The 16,856-nt window shown below is 38.7% G+C and overlaps 3 protein-coding genes across 3 annotated transcripts; 2 read left to right on the top strand and 1 right to left on the bottom strand.

The window, feature by feature from the left end:
* Positions 1-7,295: 7,295 nt before the first annotated feature.
* Positions 7,296-9,699, top strand: LOC133728979 (patatin-like protein 7). The gene is made up of 2 exons (XM_062156444.1): positions 7,296-8,396; positions 9,002-9,699. Exons 1-2 carry the CDS (start codon positions 7,428-7,430, stop codon positions 9,377-9,379), a joined length of 1,347 nt encoding a protein of 448 aa, XP_062012428.1. The 5' UTR covers positions 7,296-7,427; the 3' UTR covers positions 9,380-9,699.
* Positions 9,700-13,054: 3,355 nt separating this feature from the next.
* On the top strand, positions 13,055-15,719 carry LOC133728977 (uncharacterized). The gene is made up of 6 exons (XM_062156442.1): positions 13,055-13,326; positions 13,411-13,469; positions 13,884-13,964; positions 14,777-14,866; positions 15,105-15,158; positions 15,289-15,719. Exons 1-6 carry the CDS (start codon positions 13,272-13,274, stop codon positions 15,526-15,528), a joined length of 579 nt encoding a protein of 192 aa, XP_062012426.1. The 5' UTR covers positions 13,055-13,271; the 3' UTR covers positions 15,529-15,719.
* Positions 15,642-16,856, bottom strand: LOC133728978 (uncharacterized). The gene is made up of 2 exons (XM_062156443.1): positions 16,741-16,856; positions 15,642-16,306 (listed from the first exon to the last, which is right to left on the bottom strand). Exon 2 carries the CDS (start codon positions 16,281-16,283, stop codon positions 15,783-15,785), a length of 501 nt encoding a protein of 166 aa, XP_062012427.1. The 5' UTR covers positions 16,284-16,306; positions 16,741-16,856; the 3' UTR covers positions 15,642-15,782.

The raw sequence follows: 16,856 nt of genomic DNA, 5'->3' as shown, positions 1-16,856 counted from the left end.
ACAATGTACACGAATGGTTCCAGTTCGACAGATTCGGTTCGTTCGTGTTTGCAGTTTTGGATGCCTTAACGATCACCAAATTGGCTGAAATTTTGCAGAGATGATCTATATATTAGGACCTAAAAATTGAACGGTTAAGATCAAAATATGTGATCGAAAAGTGGGTGAAAATCGGAAATCCGTACCGAAATTTCGGTACAGACGTCCGCACCTGAGATATATATATATGTTCTTATTTTTTATCAGATTTTTACTTATAGTAATTGAAATCATTTTTATGATAAAAAATATTTTTCCGGTTGTACTTTTCAAATTACATGTGTTGCTTCACAAGCAATGTTGTAGATTTCTTATACGATTTTATATATGTGGCATAGGTTATCTTGATGGAATATTTTTAAATTCTCGGATATGACTTCGAGGTCATGTGTTTCGTGTGATTCATTTGTGAAATTTCGAAATTGATATAAAACAATTTTTGGCATGGTCGCATCTTTAAAAAAAAAATTAAAAAAAATTTCAAAACCAACAATTATATGTAATAATAAAAAAAATAAAAATTAAAAAAACCCAACGGTTAGATGACGTCAGCAACGGCTAGTTGCTAACGTCATGCATAGGTATGCATAGGCGCATAAGTCACAACCCACACCTAAACGTGGGCCTCCCCTTTCTGATCCTTTTTTTTTTTTAAGGGCTAAAAGGCTATTCATGGGGCTATATTTACCCCTTTGAGTTGCCCTTTAACCCTAACATTTGGCCCTTTAGCCCTTAGTTTGGTAGGTTGGACATGATTTGGGCTAAAATATAGCCCTTTAGCCTTTTATGGATGTGGGTTGGAGAAGGCCTAAGAAACTGATTCTTCATGAAGCCTCAGTTGGTTAGACTAACGAAGTAAAAAATAAAAAATAAAAATTAAAGCTCTGGTTCACATGCACAAAGAAGAGAATAGCTTAAAATAAATTCAAAGGGAAAGAAAATTGCTCAAATGTGATAGAGGGGTATTTTCGTAAGGTATTATTTAACAGAAAATTTAAAAAGAAAATGGCAAACAACCGCACGGGCCTTTGGTTATCTGCTCAAAATTGAGGAAAAAACACCTTGCCTACGAACCTTGGTATAAAACTATTGTATGTATTGGTAATTTGCTAAGGTATATACCTATTACATAAGCGTAATTAAAGATGGAGCAAGTCTTGTGCAGGGAACCACCCTAACCGACTCGGCCATATTTGATATCGATGATATTACGATTTATGACCTCCACTATTTATTATGCAAGCTAATCAACATGTCACGGCTCACATTCAAATCATAATTAAGCCACCGAAAATAAAATAAAAAAGTGACGAAAATCTTAATAGCAGACAAACCAGACGATTGATCTTCATTAAGTGAAAAGGCTTTCCAAGACAAAGGGGCCGCAACGATTTGAGCAGGAAGATCTCCCTTGTGTAGTGCCGCAATTCAAGCTTTGTCTCGAGTTAATGACTTTGTTGGAGTTGATAATTAGATTTGTACACAAATTTTTGGTTGACATCATACTTAGCATGCTAGCTAGCTAATGCTAAGCGTCTTAACAAACATCTAATAATGACTCAGCAAAGTGAGCACAAATAACAAACTGTCGGTTTGGAGAATCACTTGCCATGCTTGTGTCCCTAGTGGCCCTTAAGAAGTCGCCAACCACCCATGCACGCAGCGATTGGCCGGTATTAGAGGCCAAAACCTACACCTTCAGCCTTCACTCCCAAACAGGATCCCTACTCTCTCTAATATAAATTATAATCTTATTTCTTTTACATCTCGTCTCTGCCTCATGTACGTGTCGATCTGTCACACCACCTTTCCTCGAACACTAATTCTAGCTAGTTAGTAGTAGATTAAACGAACTAAACAAACACCAAGCACCCATTACTATATTAACCCTAACTAATAACTAATTATTGTGCACACAGAGCGGCATGAGTACACTACAAGAATAAAATGGAGTAGTAATATTCAAGTGAGTATGGCTACACTCATCATTCTAGTTTACAAAGTCTTGTTATTGAAATATAGTATTGTGATTGAAATTGCTGATTTTTCATTATCATTTAAAGATTATTTCTATAAAAATTCAACTAATTCGGAGGTATTTAGATGTTCAACATCTAGTTGTCAAATAAGTAATTTTATCATAAGGTGATGTTAACTTTTGCCCACAAACCACCCTTAATTTAATAGGATAGTTTTTGGACAACTAATCCTTCCAATTAGATAAATTTTCTGCAGACATTTCTAGATTTGTTTATAACCATCTTTGGCAATTTGTCTCTTGCTCATACGTGTCAATCTATTGCACCAAGTTTAATTGTCACCGCCGTTCCCCAAAGACCTAAAACAAACACCAAACACATTAGCATTATTAAACAAACTCTAATTAGCTTAATGTGCATATACCATATGACATATAGTACAGATTACAAGAATTAAAAATACGAAACCCTTGCTTAAAGATTATTCCTCTCTATCCACACCATCAGACAAATCAGACTATTTAAAATCATAAAACCCACGATTCCCATATTCAAATAATTTGGAATCAAACAATACACTGTTATTAAACAACTAACCCTAATGATTAAAGTAGTAATTAGATTAAACACATGATTAGGACACCAATCTCTTTGTCGGGGTTGGTCATCAAAGTAATAAAATTAGAGTGAGGTCAAAGAATTGGAGCAAAGCCAAGGGCCGGGGGACAAGGACATCAGTGACTGAGTGGTGAACAATGTTCATCACGATCATATGTTTTTGTTTATTTCTTTTCTTTTCTCAGAGATTTTTGGCACAAAATCGATCTACAGCTTCCACCTACCGTTTTCATTTGGCGGTGTCCCCACTGGGCTAGGCAAAAAATATCGGCTGGGGATTTCGTTCGTGCATCTATTCTAAGTACGACTCTTTTTGCTTGAGAAGACAAAATGAAATACATAGGATGTTTGGCTATAATTATTTAGATTGATACTTTACCTAGCTGAGCGTCGGTGGTTGCTAATTTATGGTTAAGGAGGGCGAGAGGAAAGTGCAGCATTGTCATAGATCTGGAGATTAATGCCAGTAAGCAATAACAAAGCTTTTCCTTGGATCGACTTATTTGGATGAACATATATACATTGGGACAACGAACTTGGAAGCAAGCTGGCTTGCTAGCTTTGATTTGTGGTCGACAAGTTCATATAGTAATAATAGAACTATTGTTGCTGCAGTTAAAACGCCAGAAATACTCTATTTATTGACATTTTTATGTGATAGAATTGTAATTCTTAAAAGTTTATTATTATAATTGTCTTCGAATTTCGAGTATTGATTTGTACATATAATTAATTGGTAACGTACTTATCATATACGAGCAAGTATGACATATGCGGCTAAGCGATTCAGGGATGTTATCGGATGTAGTCACCATTTTTTTCAGATTGGGATGCTTATATATATGTCTATGATTTAGTTGAACATGTAAGATAAGATAATATTTAAAATGTTTTTTTTTTTTGATCAAGAGTGAACTTCATTAATATGAACTGCTTACAACGATTTAAGGATCAATCATCCGTGCAAACAACCATCATGGTTGCAAAACACAAGATCGACCACACTAGACTCCACACTGGAAATCTTTACTGACAGACTCATGGAGCCACAACGGCCCCGACTCCAAACAAAGCAAAGGAGAACTAACTTTTAAAGCCTCTTTTGCCAAACGGTGGGCAACCTGATTAGTTAAGTGATTTAAGTAATAAAAATTAGTTAAGTTAAAAGAAAATTAGCATGTGAATTTCATTATTTTCTTTTTTTATAAAGAAAATTTTAGGTGTTTGAGGTTAGCCATTCCACCGTACTAAACATTTATTTTACTCAATAAACTAAATTTGAGTAGCTAATTAATCATATTTTCTTAAATCTTTAGTGGCACATTGCCTAATAAAGTAGCTCAAAGCAAGCAAATATGCATTTGATTCTTCTTCTCACCGTATCCGAGTGTTGCTAGGAGAAATATTTCTTTTATTCAGAAACATTATCCTATTAATTAAAACATGCATAAAAAAGAATATGAACAGTTGAAAACTATAGGAGGGAACTCGTGCGGCAATAAAGAAACGAAAGTAGTATTGGTAGTACTACTTTGAACTTTAAAAGAAAGCAAAGGGAATAGAGCATAGACTATTAGCAAGAATCTTTGGGATGAGAGGAGCTAACCATTGGTACTAGCTTACTTTAGTGCTCGACAAAATATATGGTACACATGACTTTATGAATTAGGTCAAAAGGAGGCTGGCCGGGTCATCGTTCTAACCAATTGGTGGGAACACTTAATTAGCTAATGAACTTTTATCACCTCAATTTGTTTTAGGTGGTTGGAGGAGGTCTTTCAATCTCTCTACCATATATGTTCACGTCATGTAGATTATATTTATATGCTTATCCCACCATAGGTGTGTTCTCTTAGCTAGTGTTTTATAGCAAACTGAGAAACTGTAGTCGATTATTATTAAATTTTGATCTATCGGTAGAAATTAAATTAAGTTAAATTTAAAAATATAATTTTAACTGATGAATGTAGATTTAACGGTGACTGATGACCAAAGTTTTCTCCATGAATTAGTGACTGAAAAATACTACTCATAAGCACCATTCTTCACTTTGGAGCTTTTGTAGCCACAGACTTGAAGAATTGATATTTGAATATGTTAAAGAATCATGTAGTGTACGTACTTGGTGCCACTATGCTTGATATCTACAATTCATGGAAGGTACTTAAATGACGAGAGTGCTAATTTTTGAGTCATTAATTTGACCAGTCTAATTCTAACAGATATATCGCCTCGTACATGTACAACTCAGTAGCTATGAGCTAGGTTGGGTACGTGACCCGGCCAACTGTAATTGACAACATCAACACAATGTTAGCTATCATATCTCCCTTGAATGCGTATCCATATCCAGAGAGATTTGCTTATCTAGTCACATATGATACAGTCATGACAAGTCGGCCGGTCAAAATTTTTTCTTTTTAGAGACGAGATGAAGAAAACTCTTGTACTCTATCTTAAGTATCAAATCAAAAAAGCGATGTTTGATCGATCGATTCATGAGTAGAGTGACTGTTGAGTTTGGACAATCAAGTGTTTGTGGCCGGCTCAAATATGTAAACTTAAAATTATCTAGCTACTTTCATTGAGTAATAATATTCGATCTCTTATTTAATAGTCTAAATGTGAATCATTTGTATATATTGTCTGACAACAAAACATTTTTATTTTGGCGAAATTACTACTTATGTATGAATGGTTGATGCATGAATCTCCAAGCAAAAGTGGGAGAAATTCAAGCCACAGTAGTAAATACTCTGCACACTAAATGTCGGTACTGCTAACCGTACATGCAGTTGCAGATCGAAGGTGGTTGATTGAGAAGGCGAAAATAAATCGAAAGAATCATACGAACACCCACATGTTATGAGGCCCTACAAAAGATTTTCAGGTTTAACCATCACAGGATTCAGATTCACATCTGCCTGATATCAGATATATATATATGTATTGATTGTACGTACCTCTGGTTCATATAGTACGTATTACTACTATTCCATGCAACTTGATTCATCAAAGACCAATGGAATTAATGCTTTGGGATCAATCACCAGGTCATAGTACTCTTTATTAGGCTCCACGAGATATATGACGGTCCAATATCTATAATCTATAATTGCCCTACATAACTAAATCATAAAAAGTTAGTTCATCAATCTTTGGTTAAGGAGCTATACCTGGGGTTTCAAACTTTGAATAGAATATGTAAAAGCTAGCTGGTGTGAAATTTGAAAGAAACATGGCGCTTAATTAGAAGTAGAGGGTACTTCTGGGGAGTGTTTTTTTCCAGAAATAAAGAGACAATGAGAAAGTAAAGGGAAAGTTGGAGACTCGAAGGTTCAAATATATATAAAGCGTTATAATTGCGAGGGGGCTAAGTTCTTATAGAACAAGTCCCATCCCTTCCATAAATTGAAGAGGCCGGATATTCTAATTCGATCTGTATTTTCTCCTCTTTGAGCTAGCTGTCATCTGAGAGGTGAGGTAGTTAGGTACCATGTACAATTTGGTACAAGGCATCATGATAAGATTATTTATGGCTAGCTCTAGCTAGTACCTTCAATATTCAATAATTTCGATCTTCTTCTCATTATTGGCGTCAAGTTTTTTTTGAAGTAAAATCTATGCATGGCTAAAATGTTTAAAAATTGATCAAAATAATGTTTTTCTTGATCTACATCTATATAGAGACTGTTTTTTTTGTATTTTTTTTATTGGGATCAGGGTTTGATTCCTGAATTCAAACCCTAATATAGGAAATTCAAGGGATTAAGGAAAAATAGGCAACAAGCAGGATCAACATTGTCTTAGAATTAGGCGAAATTGTATACAAGAGATTTTAATTTGTAAGTTCACATTTTTCGATTGTGTTGAGAAGAATTCTCATTTCTCGCCTATATTCATCCATCAATTTAGGTGGCCTGATATTGCTATATAAGCAAAAATTTGAGTGAGATTATATCATATCCATAAATTTAATTAAACGTGATTATTTTCCCAACTTCAACCATTGTACGTTCTAGGGTTTGACCTCTGTCTCTCACTTTCTTATTTTCATTAGTTCGTTCCTCAAACCCTTGTCCCTAAAATTACACATGACAAGTAACATATAATTTGAGTTGCCTTTAAATCTATCTTATCTATGTGCATTGATGATGACAAGGAAATCCCGAGATTGTCAACTTCTGGTCCCGAATGTGAAATAAATTTTCTGCTCTCCCTTTCAGAGAGAGATGGAGCATGAGTTGAATTACAAATTCACCAGACCTAGGGTTGATCTTGACTCCCCTTTAGTCAACTGTCGAAAATAGTTTTACGGTTTTAAATCTTACAAAACGCCAAAGCCAAAACCCTCCCCCAACATTTCCTGCTACACAAATCCAAATTGATTTCAGAATATTTTTTTAAACATTTTTGGCGCTATCCTACCTCTTTCTCCCACGCCCAACAGCATCTTTTCCTCTTTTCCCCAAATAAAAAAACCTCCCTTGGTCGCCTGGTAGCTCCCGATTAATCGCCCACCTAAGAATGTTCCACGATCCTCACCACAACATTATTCATCTACATACACTTGCCAGTATTCCCTCACACGTGTGACAAAACCGCGACGCGTACCTAGCTCCTTCTTTCCACCCACCTATATAAAACCCTCATTGTGCTTCTCAACCCATCATCTTCATCAACAATCTTCTACTACAAAAATTTCAACTCTAAGCTCTCACCTACTACTAAACAAACCAAAGCTCTCCAGTACTTCTATTCGTACGGTTAAATCGCATTGAATTGAGTGCAATGGCGGCAGCAGCAGCGCTATCCACATCTCCACTGTTCAACATAGACTCGAACTCCGTCGACGTTGACAAGCTCAGCCACGAGATCTTCTCCATTCTCGAGAACAAGTTCCTCTTCGGTTACGACATTGATAACTCCAAAGACACTACCGCTACCACGCCTCTTCATCACATGAAGTCTAGCAAGCACATCACCGGCAAGGTCAGAATCTTAACCATCGACGGCGCCGGAGCCACCGACGGGATTTTGGCAGCCAAGTCTCTCGTCCACCTCGAGTCCTGCATCCGCCGCAAGTCCGGCGACTCCACTGCCGCCGTTTCTGACTACTTTGATGTTGTTTCTGGCTCCGGCGTTGGCGGCATTCTCGCGGCTCTGCTCTTCACCAAGGCAGCCGACGGATCGGGCCGGCCGGTGTTTACTGCTCAGGAGGCACTCAACTTCCTTTTGGAAAACCGAAGTAAGATTTTCAAGTCGTCTACGTCAGGGATTATCCGGCGAGTTTTCCGGCCGGCGAAGGCGGAGAAGGAGAGGGAGAGGCTCTTCCGCAAGACGTTCGGCGATCAGCTGACGATGAAGGATACCCTTAAGTCGGTGTTGATTCCCTGCTACGACATGTCGTCCCGCGCGCCTTTTCTGTTTTCGCGCGCCGACGCTGTGGAGATGGACGGCTACGATTTCAAGATGAAGGACGTGTGCACCGCCACGTGCGCGCATCCGGCGGCGACGGGGGCAGTGGAGGTTAAGTCAGTCGACGGGAGGACGAAGATCATGGCCGTCGACGGCGGAATTGCCATGAACAATCCGACGGCCGCGGCTATTACGCACGTTCTGAATAATAAGCAAGAGTTTCCGTTCTGTTCTGGTGTGGAGGATCTCTTGGTGGTGTCACTCGGAAATGGAGAGTCGGAGTTCGGAAACTTGTCGCCTTCTGGCTGCCTAAGAATCGCCGGCGAAGGAGCTTCAGACTTGGTAAGAATTCTTAATATGCCTTTTCTCTTGTATTTACTTTTACTGAATGTTAAAATTCAGCCTCGAGGGAACTTTATAGTTCCAATTTTGCCTATTGGAACTTGGCACACTACCTTGAAGAATACTTGTGAGGGTACATTAGTGATTGAAGATTTTAGGTCGAATGAACAAATTGACTAACTGTTTGAATTGGATCCAAGAGTATGAACACATTTTGTACGTTCATATTACAATACATGTAAATTAATAGGATTTAACCGTCAAGTAAAAACTAGATATTACACTCAAATTTTTTTTTTAATTAGAAATGAATTGGCTTCAAACGTAAAAACTAAAAGGGAGAATAGGTGGGTTAGATACACTGTTTAATAGGGTTTGATTCTTGTACTCTTTATGTATGGTGGTTAGGGTGGGGGCATAATAAAAGTGGGTACCTAATTATAATTGCTCAAATTTCTTTCCATAACCTTTTTGTTAAAATAAACAAAGAGGTCCTTTTGTCCTTAATTTGGTGCAATATTCTCCAAGCATATTTGGCGCTCTATGAATTTTAATTTTTCTTTATGAGTAGGTATGCTAACCAATCATTACTTGTAAACTTGTAGGTTGATCAAGCTGTTTCAATGGCATTTGGGCAATCCCGGACCAGCAATTATGTTCGCGTGCAAGCAACCGGCATCATAGCCAAAAACCCTGCGCGCATGGACCACTCCAACAACAAGAACAACACCAATACAGACATATTGGCTTTAACAGAGGAAATGTTGGCACAGAGAAACGTGGAGTCGATTTTATTCGAGGGGAAGAAAATGGTGGAGAGCACGAATTTGAAGAAGTTGGAGTTGTTCGCCGGAGAGGTGATCAAGGAAGAAGAGAGGAGAAAGACCAGCATTTTGCCGACGGTGGCTTTGAAGCAGACTTCGGGGTCGCCAGCCAGAACATCGTCTGCTACTACGTTATCGAGTCTGTCATCTTCGTGTTGATTGATTAGTCTTTGATTTATTAAAAGTTAAAACCGAGTTTGTATGCAATTCGCAGCCGCTCGCGGTGGTGATTAAGGAATTCAGGCATCCGAGTCTGAGCTGCAAGAGTGCGTTTGAGCTATGTATACTTATGATAGAGTGGTGTGGGAGTGGTGTATAGGGAAAATTAGCTTGAGGGTAACTAGTAGTGCAGAGTAAAATCAAATTGAAGCTGGGAGAGGTTTCGATGTAGTATATGTTTTGATCCCTTCGATTGGGGTCCCTATTATATAATGTTACACATATTTCGTGATTGAACTTTAGCTTTGGCTTTTGGTAGATGGATGAGGCTAGTATATATGTTTGATTTGAATATATGTAACACGGTTTGAAACTAAGTAAGGTATGAAAATGATTAAAGTCTTAGCTTTATGAGGAATGGCGGTTTTGTTGGTACGATTAAACTTTATTAGTTCAATGCTTTTCTTCATTTGAGGTTAGGTTCTTGTCCAACCAATTTTATTTTATTTTGAAAGGAGTTTGAAACCCAGTCTAGACTGCCTAGCTGGGAGGCTCAGCGCGCCTCACGCCTGGTTTCATTTATTATATTAATATTAGGATTCCAATTTTATTTTCTATCTTTATTTTGATTGTAATAAAATAAATAGAGGGGTGGGCAACGGATTTTAAACCACTTTCTTTTGAGTTAAGAAGTGGGACCTATGATCTCTCCCCTAGTCTCTCTAGCCTTGCGCCGCGAGAGAGCGAATTCGTCACCTAAACGATCCTGTCCGGCGGCGACCGCTGGTAGCGCCGGTGTCACCGTGTTGCCGGGGGTTTTGCTGCCGGACGGGTATTTCATTTGCCCTGGCCTCTGGGATTGATGGTTTGGAGATAATCGTGGTGGGTTGCTCTCAATCTGGTTCGAAGCTTCTCGGTGGCAAGTTGGGTCTGGGCATCGTCGCAAGGGTGGTGATTGGCGTCGGGGGTGGATTGGAGACCGATCTAATTTGCTCCGGACTGCGGCGGCAGCGGCAGATCATATCGAGGAAGATGTCTTCTTGCTCCGTTTGCTCGGGTTTTTCTTCCAACTATGGTTGGATCTGGACTCTTGCACGCGGCTGGGATGATGTTTTGGTGCGATGGGTCATGACGGTGTGGTTGCAGTCTTGGGACGTGGGCGGCGGCGGGTCACCTGGGCACGGCGGCGGTGGGTTTGCACTTCTGCTGGAGGTGGTGAACTGTGATTGGGCTTGGGCCCATCACTTTGGGCTCTGAGTTTTTCCCCTTAGACCTAGTGGGCTGGCAATTTGGGCTGGGCTGTTTGCCTAGTCTCTCTATGTTTTTAGTTTTATCTAATTACAATAAATTCCTTGTATTAGGAAACTATGCACTGATGTGCATCTATGTCTCTTTAGCGTCTCTGGAGTAGTACCGAAGGAGGATATCCGCTAGTTCTACGTATTACATTCAATGAGTAGGACTATATGTACGTACCACTTGTGGGTACTACCACTAGCTTCTTGTCTGTCTATGCCCTTAAATGACAGCGGAAGGGTATGTAACGGCCTATTCTGGCTTGTGATGAATATATTACTATGCCCTCGTGGCTTTACTCAAAAAAAAAAGAAGTGGGACCTATGCCTCATTGAATTTCTAAGTGTTAGACTCATTACGTATAATCTATTGTTTAAATAACAATAAAAAAAATTAACGACCTTAATTTGTTTATTATTTTTTTCACTTGCTTTAATTTTCTCTTCTAAATCCCCAACGTGGGATGCACAAAGAAACCCAATCTTAAGTAACTAGACCATTTACCCGTTACCCCTAAGTAAGTGGACCATTACCCCTGACCTGTTATCCGTCACCCGTTCATCTCTAATCCCGTTACCCTAAACCCGTTTATTCCGTTACTCGTTACCCGTTCCCCATTCACCATTACCCGTTCTTCGTTCCTGGTTCCCCGTTACGGTGTTACCCATTCCCCGTTCCCCGTTAGCCAAATTCTAAACCCTAAACCCTAAAATATGCTTCTATGTAGGACTCCATAGAAAAAGAAAAAAAAGATTTATGGATGTAAAAACAGAAACATAACTTTTATCTATAATGCAAAGAGTTAAAGGAGAATAATAGATACAGAAAAAAGCATAGTAGCACCAGACCAAAGATTGAAAAACAAAAAACCAATCTTTTGACAGTTTCATACAAATAAGGATACAGAGCCCAGACCTAAGCAAATAGAGCAGATCTGATTCCAGATTTTAATACAAAATTCTCAATTTTTATAAAAAACTTACAGCAAAATGTACGTATGAAAAACCCTGAAATCCTGGCCTTCTTCTTGGTATTCACCAAGATTGGTCGGACATTGATATTGAATGCAACTCTTCCATTCTGATTGCTACACTCAATAGTGAGGAGAATGATTTCTCGGAGGTAAGTCGGGTCCTAGATTGTAAGAATTATATGACTGCTTTTCAATCTGTTAGGCTTCGGCATATCTACCGTGAAGTAAATGGTGTTGCAAATAGGCTTGCTCACCTTGCTACTTTATTTTCCATTGATGACGTTTGGTTAGACGAGACTCCTGCTATTATTCAAAATGTTATCTATAAGGATTATTGTCATGATGTTCCTATAGCTCGGGGTTCAGATATTATGTCCCCCGATTCAAAATTTAAGTATTAATATAATAAATAAAACCGGGCGTGAGGCTGAGCCGCTAAGTTCCAAAATCCATTTCAAAAAGAAAAAGAAAAATCTTGAAATCCTAAACTGGATTTCAATTCGTTCTCAAACCTCTTCACTCAATAATCATGGCTGACGGTCCTTCTAGCTATTTCGACGATGCAAGACTCTAATCCCCAACCTAATAACCTCAATCTCAGATCCGCGTCTTTCATTTCCTCGACGGAATGGCTCCCTCCACCTCTACCCACACTCACCTTGCCCTCTTCGCCTTTGCAGCCGGTGGGTTGCTTGCGTCATTGCTCCGCTTCGCCAAGTCACAGGTGCTGAACAATCCAAGGATATAGCCATCGCTGCCCAAGCTGAAGACTTTGGCTGCTTAGCAATTGGCGGCCTCCATGCTCCTCTTTACCACGTTACTACTCTAGCATGTAATGTTTTCTAATCTAAATGTATATTCTTTAACACTTAGTTTCAATTCCCGCAATAATTTGTAAATGTTCTTGTAAATACTAAAGTCCGATTTGATCTCTAATCCCTTTCAAGTATTCATTGATAGGAAGTGGTTCTGCCCTTGGTTGAACGCTGGTCTCTTAAGGGAGTAAAGGGGCGTGGCTTCATAGAGCAGGAATTTGCAAAACTGGGGCTTGATCCTTGAATTTCTTTCGAATAGCGCACATGAGCAATTGTTGAATGGTTTCGAACTACCACCCATCTATAACCAGATGAATTAGATTGGTCTATTTTCATTTAATTTTATTGTTTTCTCTGTTGGTAGTTATTTTTATCTTGCACACTCATCTGTATTGCATCAAACACAAAACTACCACGCAAATTTTGGTTGGTTCAAAATGGTGAGAAAAAGCAGGTTTTTGCCCAAAAGCTCAATATCAAATGGGGATGTTGTGACTTGTGAGGGCTTGGAATGGACTTGGGCCTTGACACTATTTCCTTTCGTAAGTCAAGTTACGATGTGAAGCCCAATTTTAGCGGAAACAGAATACACGCAGCCCAAAACCGAAACAAAATTCAAATCAAACTGAAAAACAAGAAGGAACCAAACTAGGTCGGTTCGGAAAAGAAAACGAACTTATTCGGTCGCCGACATACTCACTTTCATATATACAACCTGAAATTCGATCCCAAAAAACCCGAAACTGAAAACAGATCAAGGAAGAAGAACAGGGTACCAGACAAAGCGGGCAGGAAGGGAGTTAAGGTTATGGCATTGCCGAAACAATCTGGAACCAAGCGAAAACTGCATGCTGATGATGAAGGTAAGGGCTTTAATCTGAAATGTGTCTGCTTTTGTTAAATTTGGTTTGGTCGGATTGTGTGAATGAATTGTTTTCACGTTTCAGGTGGGTCAGAATCTGAAAGTGATGTCTCAGAAAGCCTCTCTGACATCGACGATGCCGAGGTATGACTATGATTAATGTAGTCCTTTTGTTGTTTTTATTGAATGGTGGGTCGCCCATTTTGGCTAGGTAGGTAGAAATGGCGAGCTGAGTTCAGTTTAGTTTAAATTTGATTGCCCTTGGAGTTTCTGTGGAAATATCATGGGTAAAGGTTTGTGCTTTTTGTCATGGTTATGGGAATTGATTAAGGTTTTGTGTTTGAAAATTAGAGGGAAATGTATAATGAAAGACAAAAGCAGTCTACTCTTCAGGTTTCTACGAGATCGCTTGCGTCGTAGCTACTTAGGTATATTGCTTGGTCTGAACTTGCTTGTTGCTGCCATTGTTTTTTTTTTCTTAGAGATTTTGTAGATGAATGGTTCATCAGCTTTATTATGTATGAAATCTTGACATAGGAGGGATTGTGTGATTTGTAGATTGCTCCATACCTTAACAACAAGAAGGAGACATTCTATAAAAGCATCATTTGGGAAGCGATGAACAGAGATTCTGCTAAGGTAATTCCCTTGTAACTCCATGAATTAATTCATGTATGTTTCTTAGGTCCTGTTCTCTTTTTTTTTCGGTGGTTTCTTTTAACGTTTCTATGTATATTAGTCTATGTTTATACTTATTGAGTTCGACTAAATGAGAAATAATAATCTAGTAGTAATTGAGTGTAACAACTCATTCGCTCTTTTGCTCAGTATGTTCACCTTTTGCCTATATTCTCATTTTCGTGATTGTGCAGATATTCGTCAATGACTATCTTGCTTTCCTTTTACATTTGTATGTCTCCAACTTACTTGGCATCCTACCTGATTAAAAGCCTAATATTTGCTCTCACTTCTGTTTCTGGTTTGTCTAAGCTTTAGTCCCCAAAATCCTGAAGTATGAATCTTCTGTCTTTCAAGCAATCAACGTTTCTGTTGAACCCGTATCTTTGAACCATATCTTATTCACAAGTTTGAACTTCTTCTGAGATCCTAATCCCATTATGAATCTTAAAGCTCCACCAAATAAGTATGTTCATGTTTTTAATTACTGACAGTCACATGTATCCAAATTCTAATTTCATTTGAGTTTATATCCGCATGGCTAGCCTTTCATGTGTGAATTGTCCTCTGAAGCATATGCTTGGAAGTGTTGACCAGCCTATTTGCAATTCTGTAAATTCCTGCCTAGTTGTAAAATGTAATACTCGTTATGATACGTGGGTGCTGCATTTGATTTATTTTGTATTTCTGCTCTTTACTATCTGGTCTTTGTTCAAAGAAAGACCTCCAGCATTGAGTTTATTGATTTCTATATACAATCGTAAATATGACAGGGAAAGAGCAGAAAACAAGCACGAAAACCCCAGAAAGCTGCTCCTCCAAGCAAAGCAGTCAAAATTTCTACTGAGATGGATGATAGAAAGGTAAGTAAGGTGGCTAAAAGTTATTTGGTGCTTTCATATTTGTGTGTTGTCGTTTAAGTTTCAAATTATGAACAGAAAAGTGGTCTCTTCTCCTTTGTGCGACAAAATAGTCAAGTTTGATTAAATCTCAACAGTTGTGATAGTTTGATTATTCCCTGTCATACCTATTCCTTTTTTTCCGATTAGGGTTGCATTTCCTCAGTTTTGGAGATACTAATGTGGCGTTTTGTTCATGCAGAGGCCAAGTTCAAAAATCAACTATGAGGCCTTGAAGAAATTAAATGAAGAGGATGTAAGTCTCTTTTTGCTGGCTTATATTTTCAATCAGTTGCTCTCTTATGCAATTCTCATATAATATCGTCTCTACATCTTAATTGCATACCTAAATTTGCAACATCTAATATTTTCTTTGTAAAACTCAGGGTAACCATGCACCTGACTTTGACGAAGGCAGCCATGGTGATATGCAGCACTCAAATGACAAATTCGACGGTGAAGCACAAAGTTTTAGAGGCAGTTATGATGATGAGTTGGATAATGAACATGCATATAGTGAAGATGCTGAAGGCAGACATGGCTATGAAGACGAAGATACATATTTTCCAAATGATGGTTATAATGAATATGGCTGTGAGGATGAGTATTGTTTTGACGATTTCTGACACTCTGTGTTTGTAATGATTCAATGTTATCTTTCTTTCATGGTTGAGTTGCATAATGTAATGACCTAACTCATTTGAGCATTGTTTCTATATTGAAGTATAAGAAAGAAAAATGAGCACAATTCTATAGGGGAACATTGTATTATTGATTCGAAGCTGTTTAATACAGAGCGAGGAGCAGTTTAAATGAACATTGCTTTCAGTTCAATTTACATACTGACTGAATTATGAATTGGTTCCAATTTCTAAGCTGCTCACAATTTGCTAGAGAGGGCAAGGTACTTGGTATGGCGGCCCTGAGCAATAATCTTCCCCGTCTTCTTCTTCCTGAACTCGACACTAATAACAGCAACAGCTTTCCCAACCCTCAAAGCCTTGGCCTCAATCTCCACTTCCTCCCCAGGATAAGCAGAATCCAAGTACGAAACATTGATCTCCACCGACACTCCAACAGTGGGAGCTCCAACAGTAAAGATTGCAGCTGACCCGACCAAATCCACAAGGGTTGCCGTGGCTCCACCATGCAGGAAACCGCCCCCGTTCAGCAATCGAGGGGGTACTTTGAAGGAGCAGACAATTGTGCCGCGTTCAATGCGATCCACTTGAATGCCTTTCATGATGAAAGGCTCAAAGAACTTTTCTGGCAGAGTATCCATGGAGGCTGCAGTTTCGCCTTCCTTCTCCAAGTACCTCCTTGCCGACTGCATATCTATTTGCACATGGTCTCCCTTGGTGGACTTGGTTTCTGTTGCCATTCAATTTGGGGCTTTCTTGCTGTCTGCAAAAGGACTTTGTCAGTCTCAGTCCCAAGTTCAACAAATACAACAATTCTCCATGTATATAAACCAGGTGTTCCAATCAAGAGCAGCACAATTCAACTAAATCACCCATCTTTTTCTAATTAACCATGTCATTGCATTTCCTTTTCTCAAACTAAAACATGAAAATCATTCCTTTTCATTTCCAAACACACAATCAAGATAGAGCTTCTTAACCATAATCCCAAACAAAACATATTTCGCAAATACTGTCTAGAACTAAAACACCCGAGGCAATTTGTATGAAAACCCAGATCAAATCGCAAATTCCTCTCTTAATCCAAAACCCAGTTCACCAATTCCCTACAATCCAACAAAGTAAAAATACAAGCTTTCATAAGCAGACAAAAAGAATCAGGGAGGGAGTGAGAGAGAGAGAGAGAGAGATCTGAACCTTAGGGTTGTCAGTGGAGTGTTTCTCAGTCTGACTCGGCTTCGCGCGACTCTGGGAACTCTGCTGAGAAATGTGAGAGGTAAGAAATTTATTATACTGATAAACGTAACTAAATT

Source organism: Rosa rugosa, chromosome 2 (genome assembly GCF_958449725.1).
Source record: "Rosa rugosa chromosome 2, drRosRugo1.1, whole genome shotgun sequence".
Classification (NCBI taxonomy): Eukaryota; Viridiplantae; Streptophyta; class Magnoliopsida; order Rosales; family Rosaceae; genus Rosa; species Rosa rugosa.
Note: the sequence above shows the minus strand (reverse complement) of the source record. Positions and strands in the feature narration are given on the sequence as shown.

Coding starts and splice junctions, on each gene's coding strand:
- LOC133728979 (XM_062156444.1), top strand. CDS start 7,428: ATGGCGGCAGCAGCAGCGCTATCCACATCTCCACTGTTCAACATAGAC. Junction 8,397..9,001: donor GCGAAGGAGCTTCAGACTTG/GTAAGAATTCTT, acceptor GTAAACTTGTAG/GTTGATCAAGCTGTTTCAAT.
- LOC133728977 (XM_062156442.1), top strand. CDS start 13,272: ATGGCATTGCCGAAACAATCTGGAACCAAGCGAAAACTGCATGCTGAT. Junction 13,327..13,410: donor ACTGCATGCTGATGATGAAG/GTAAGGGCTTTA, acceptor TTCACGTTTCAG/GTGGGTCAGAATCTGAAAGT. Junction 14,867..15,104: donor CTGAGATGGATGATAGAAAG/GTAAGTAAGGTG, acceptor TTGTTCATGCAG/AGGCCAAGTTCAAAAATCAA.
- LOC133728978 (XM_062156443.1), bottom strand. CDS start 16,283: ATGGCAACAGAAACCAAGTCCACCAAGGGAGACCATGTGCAAATAGAT.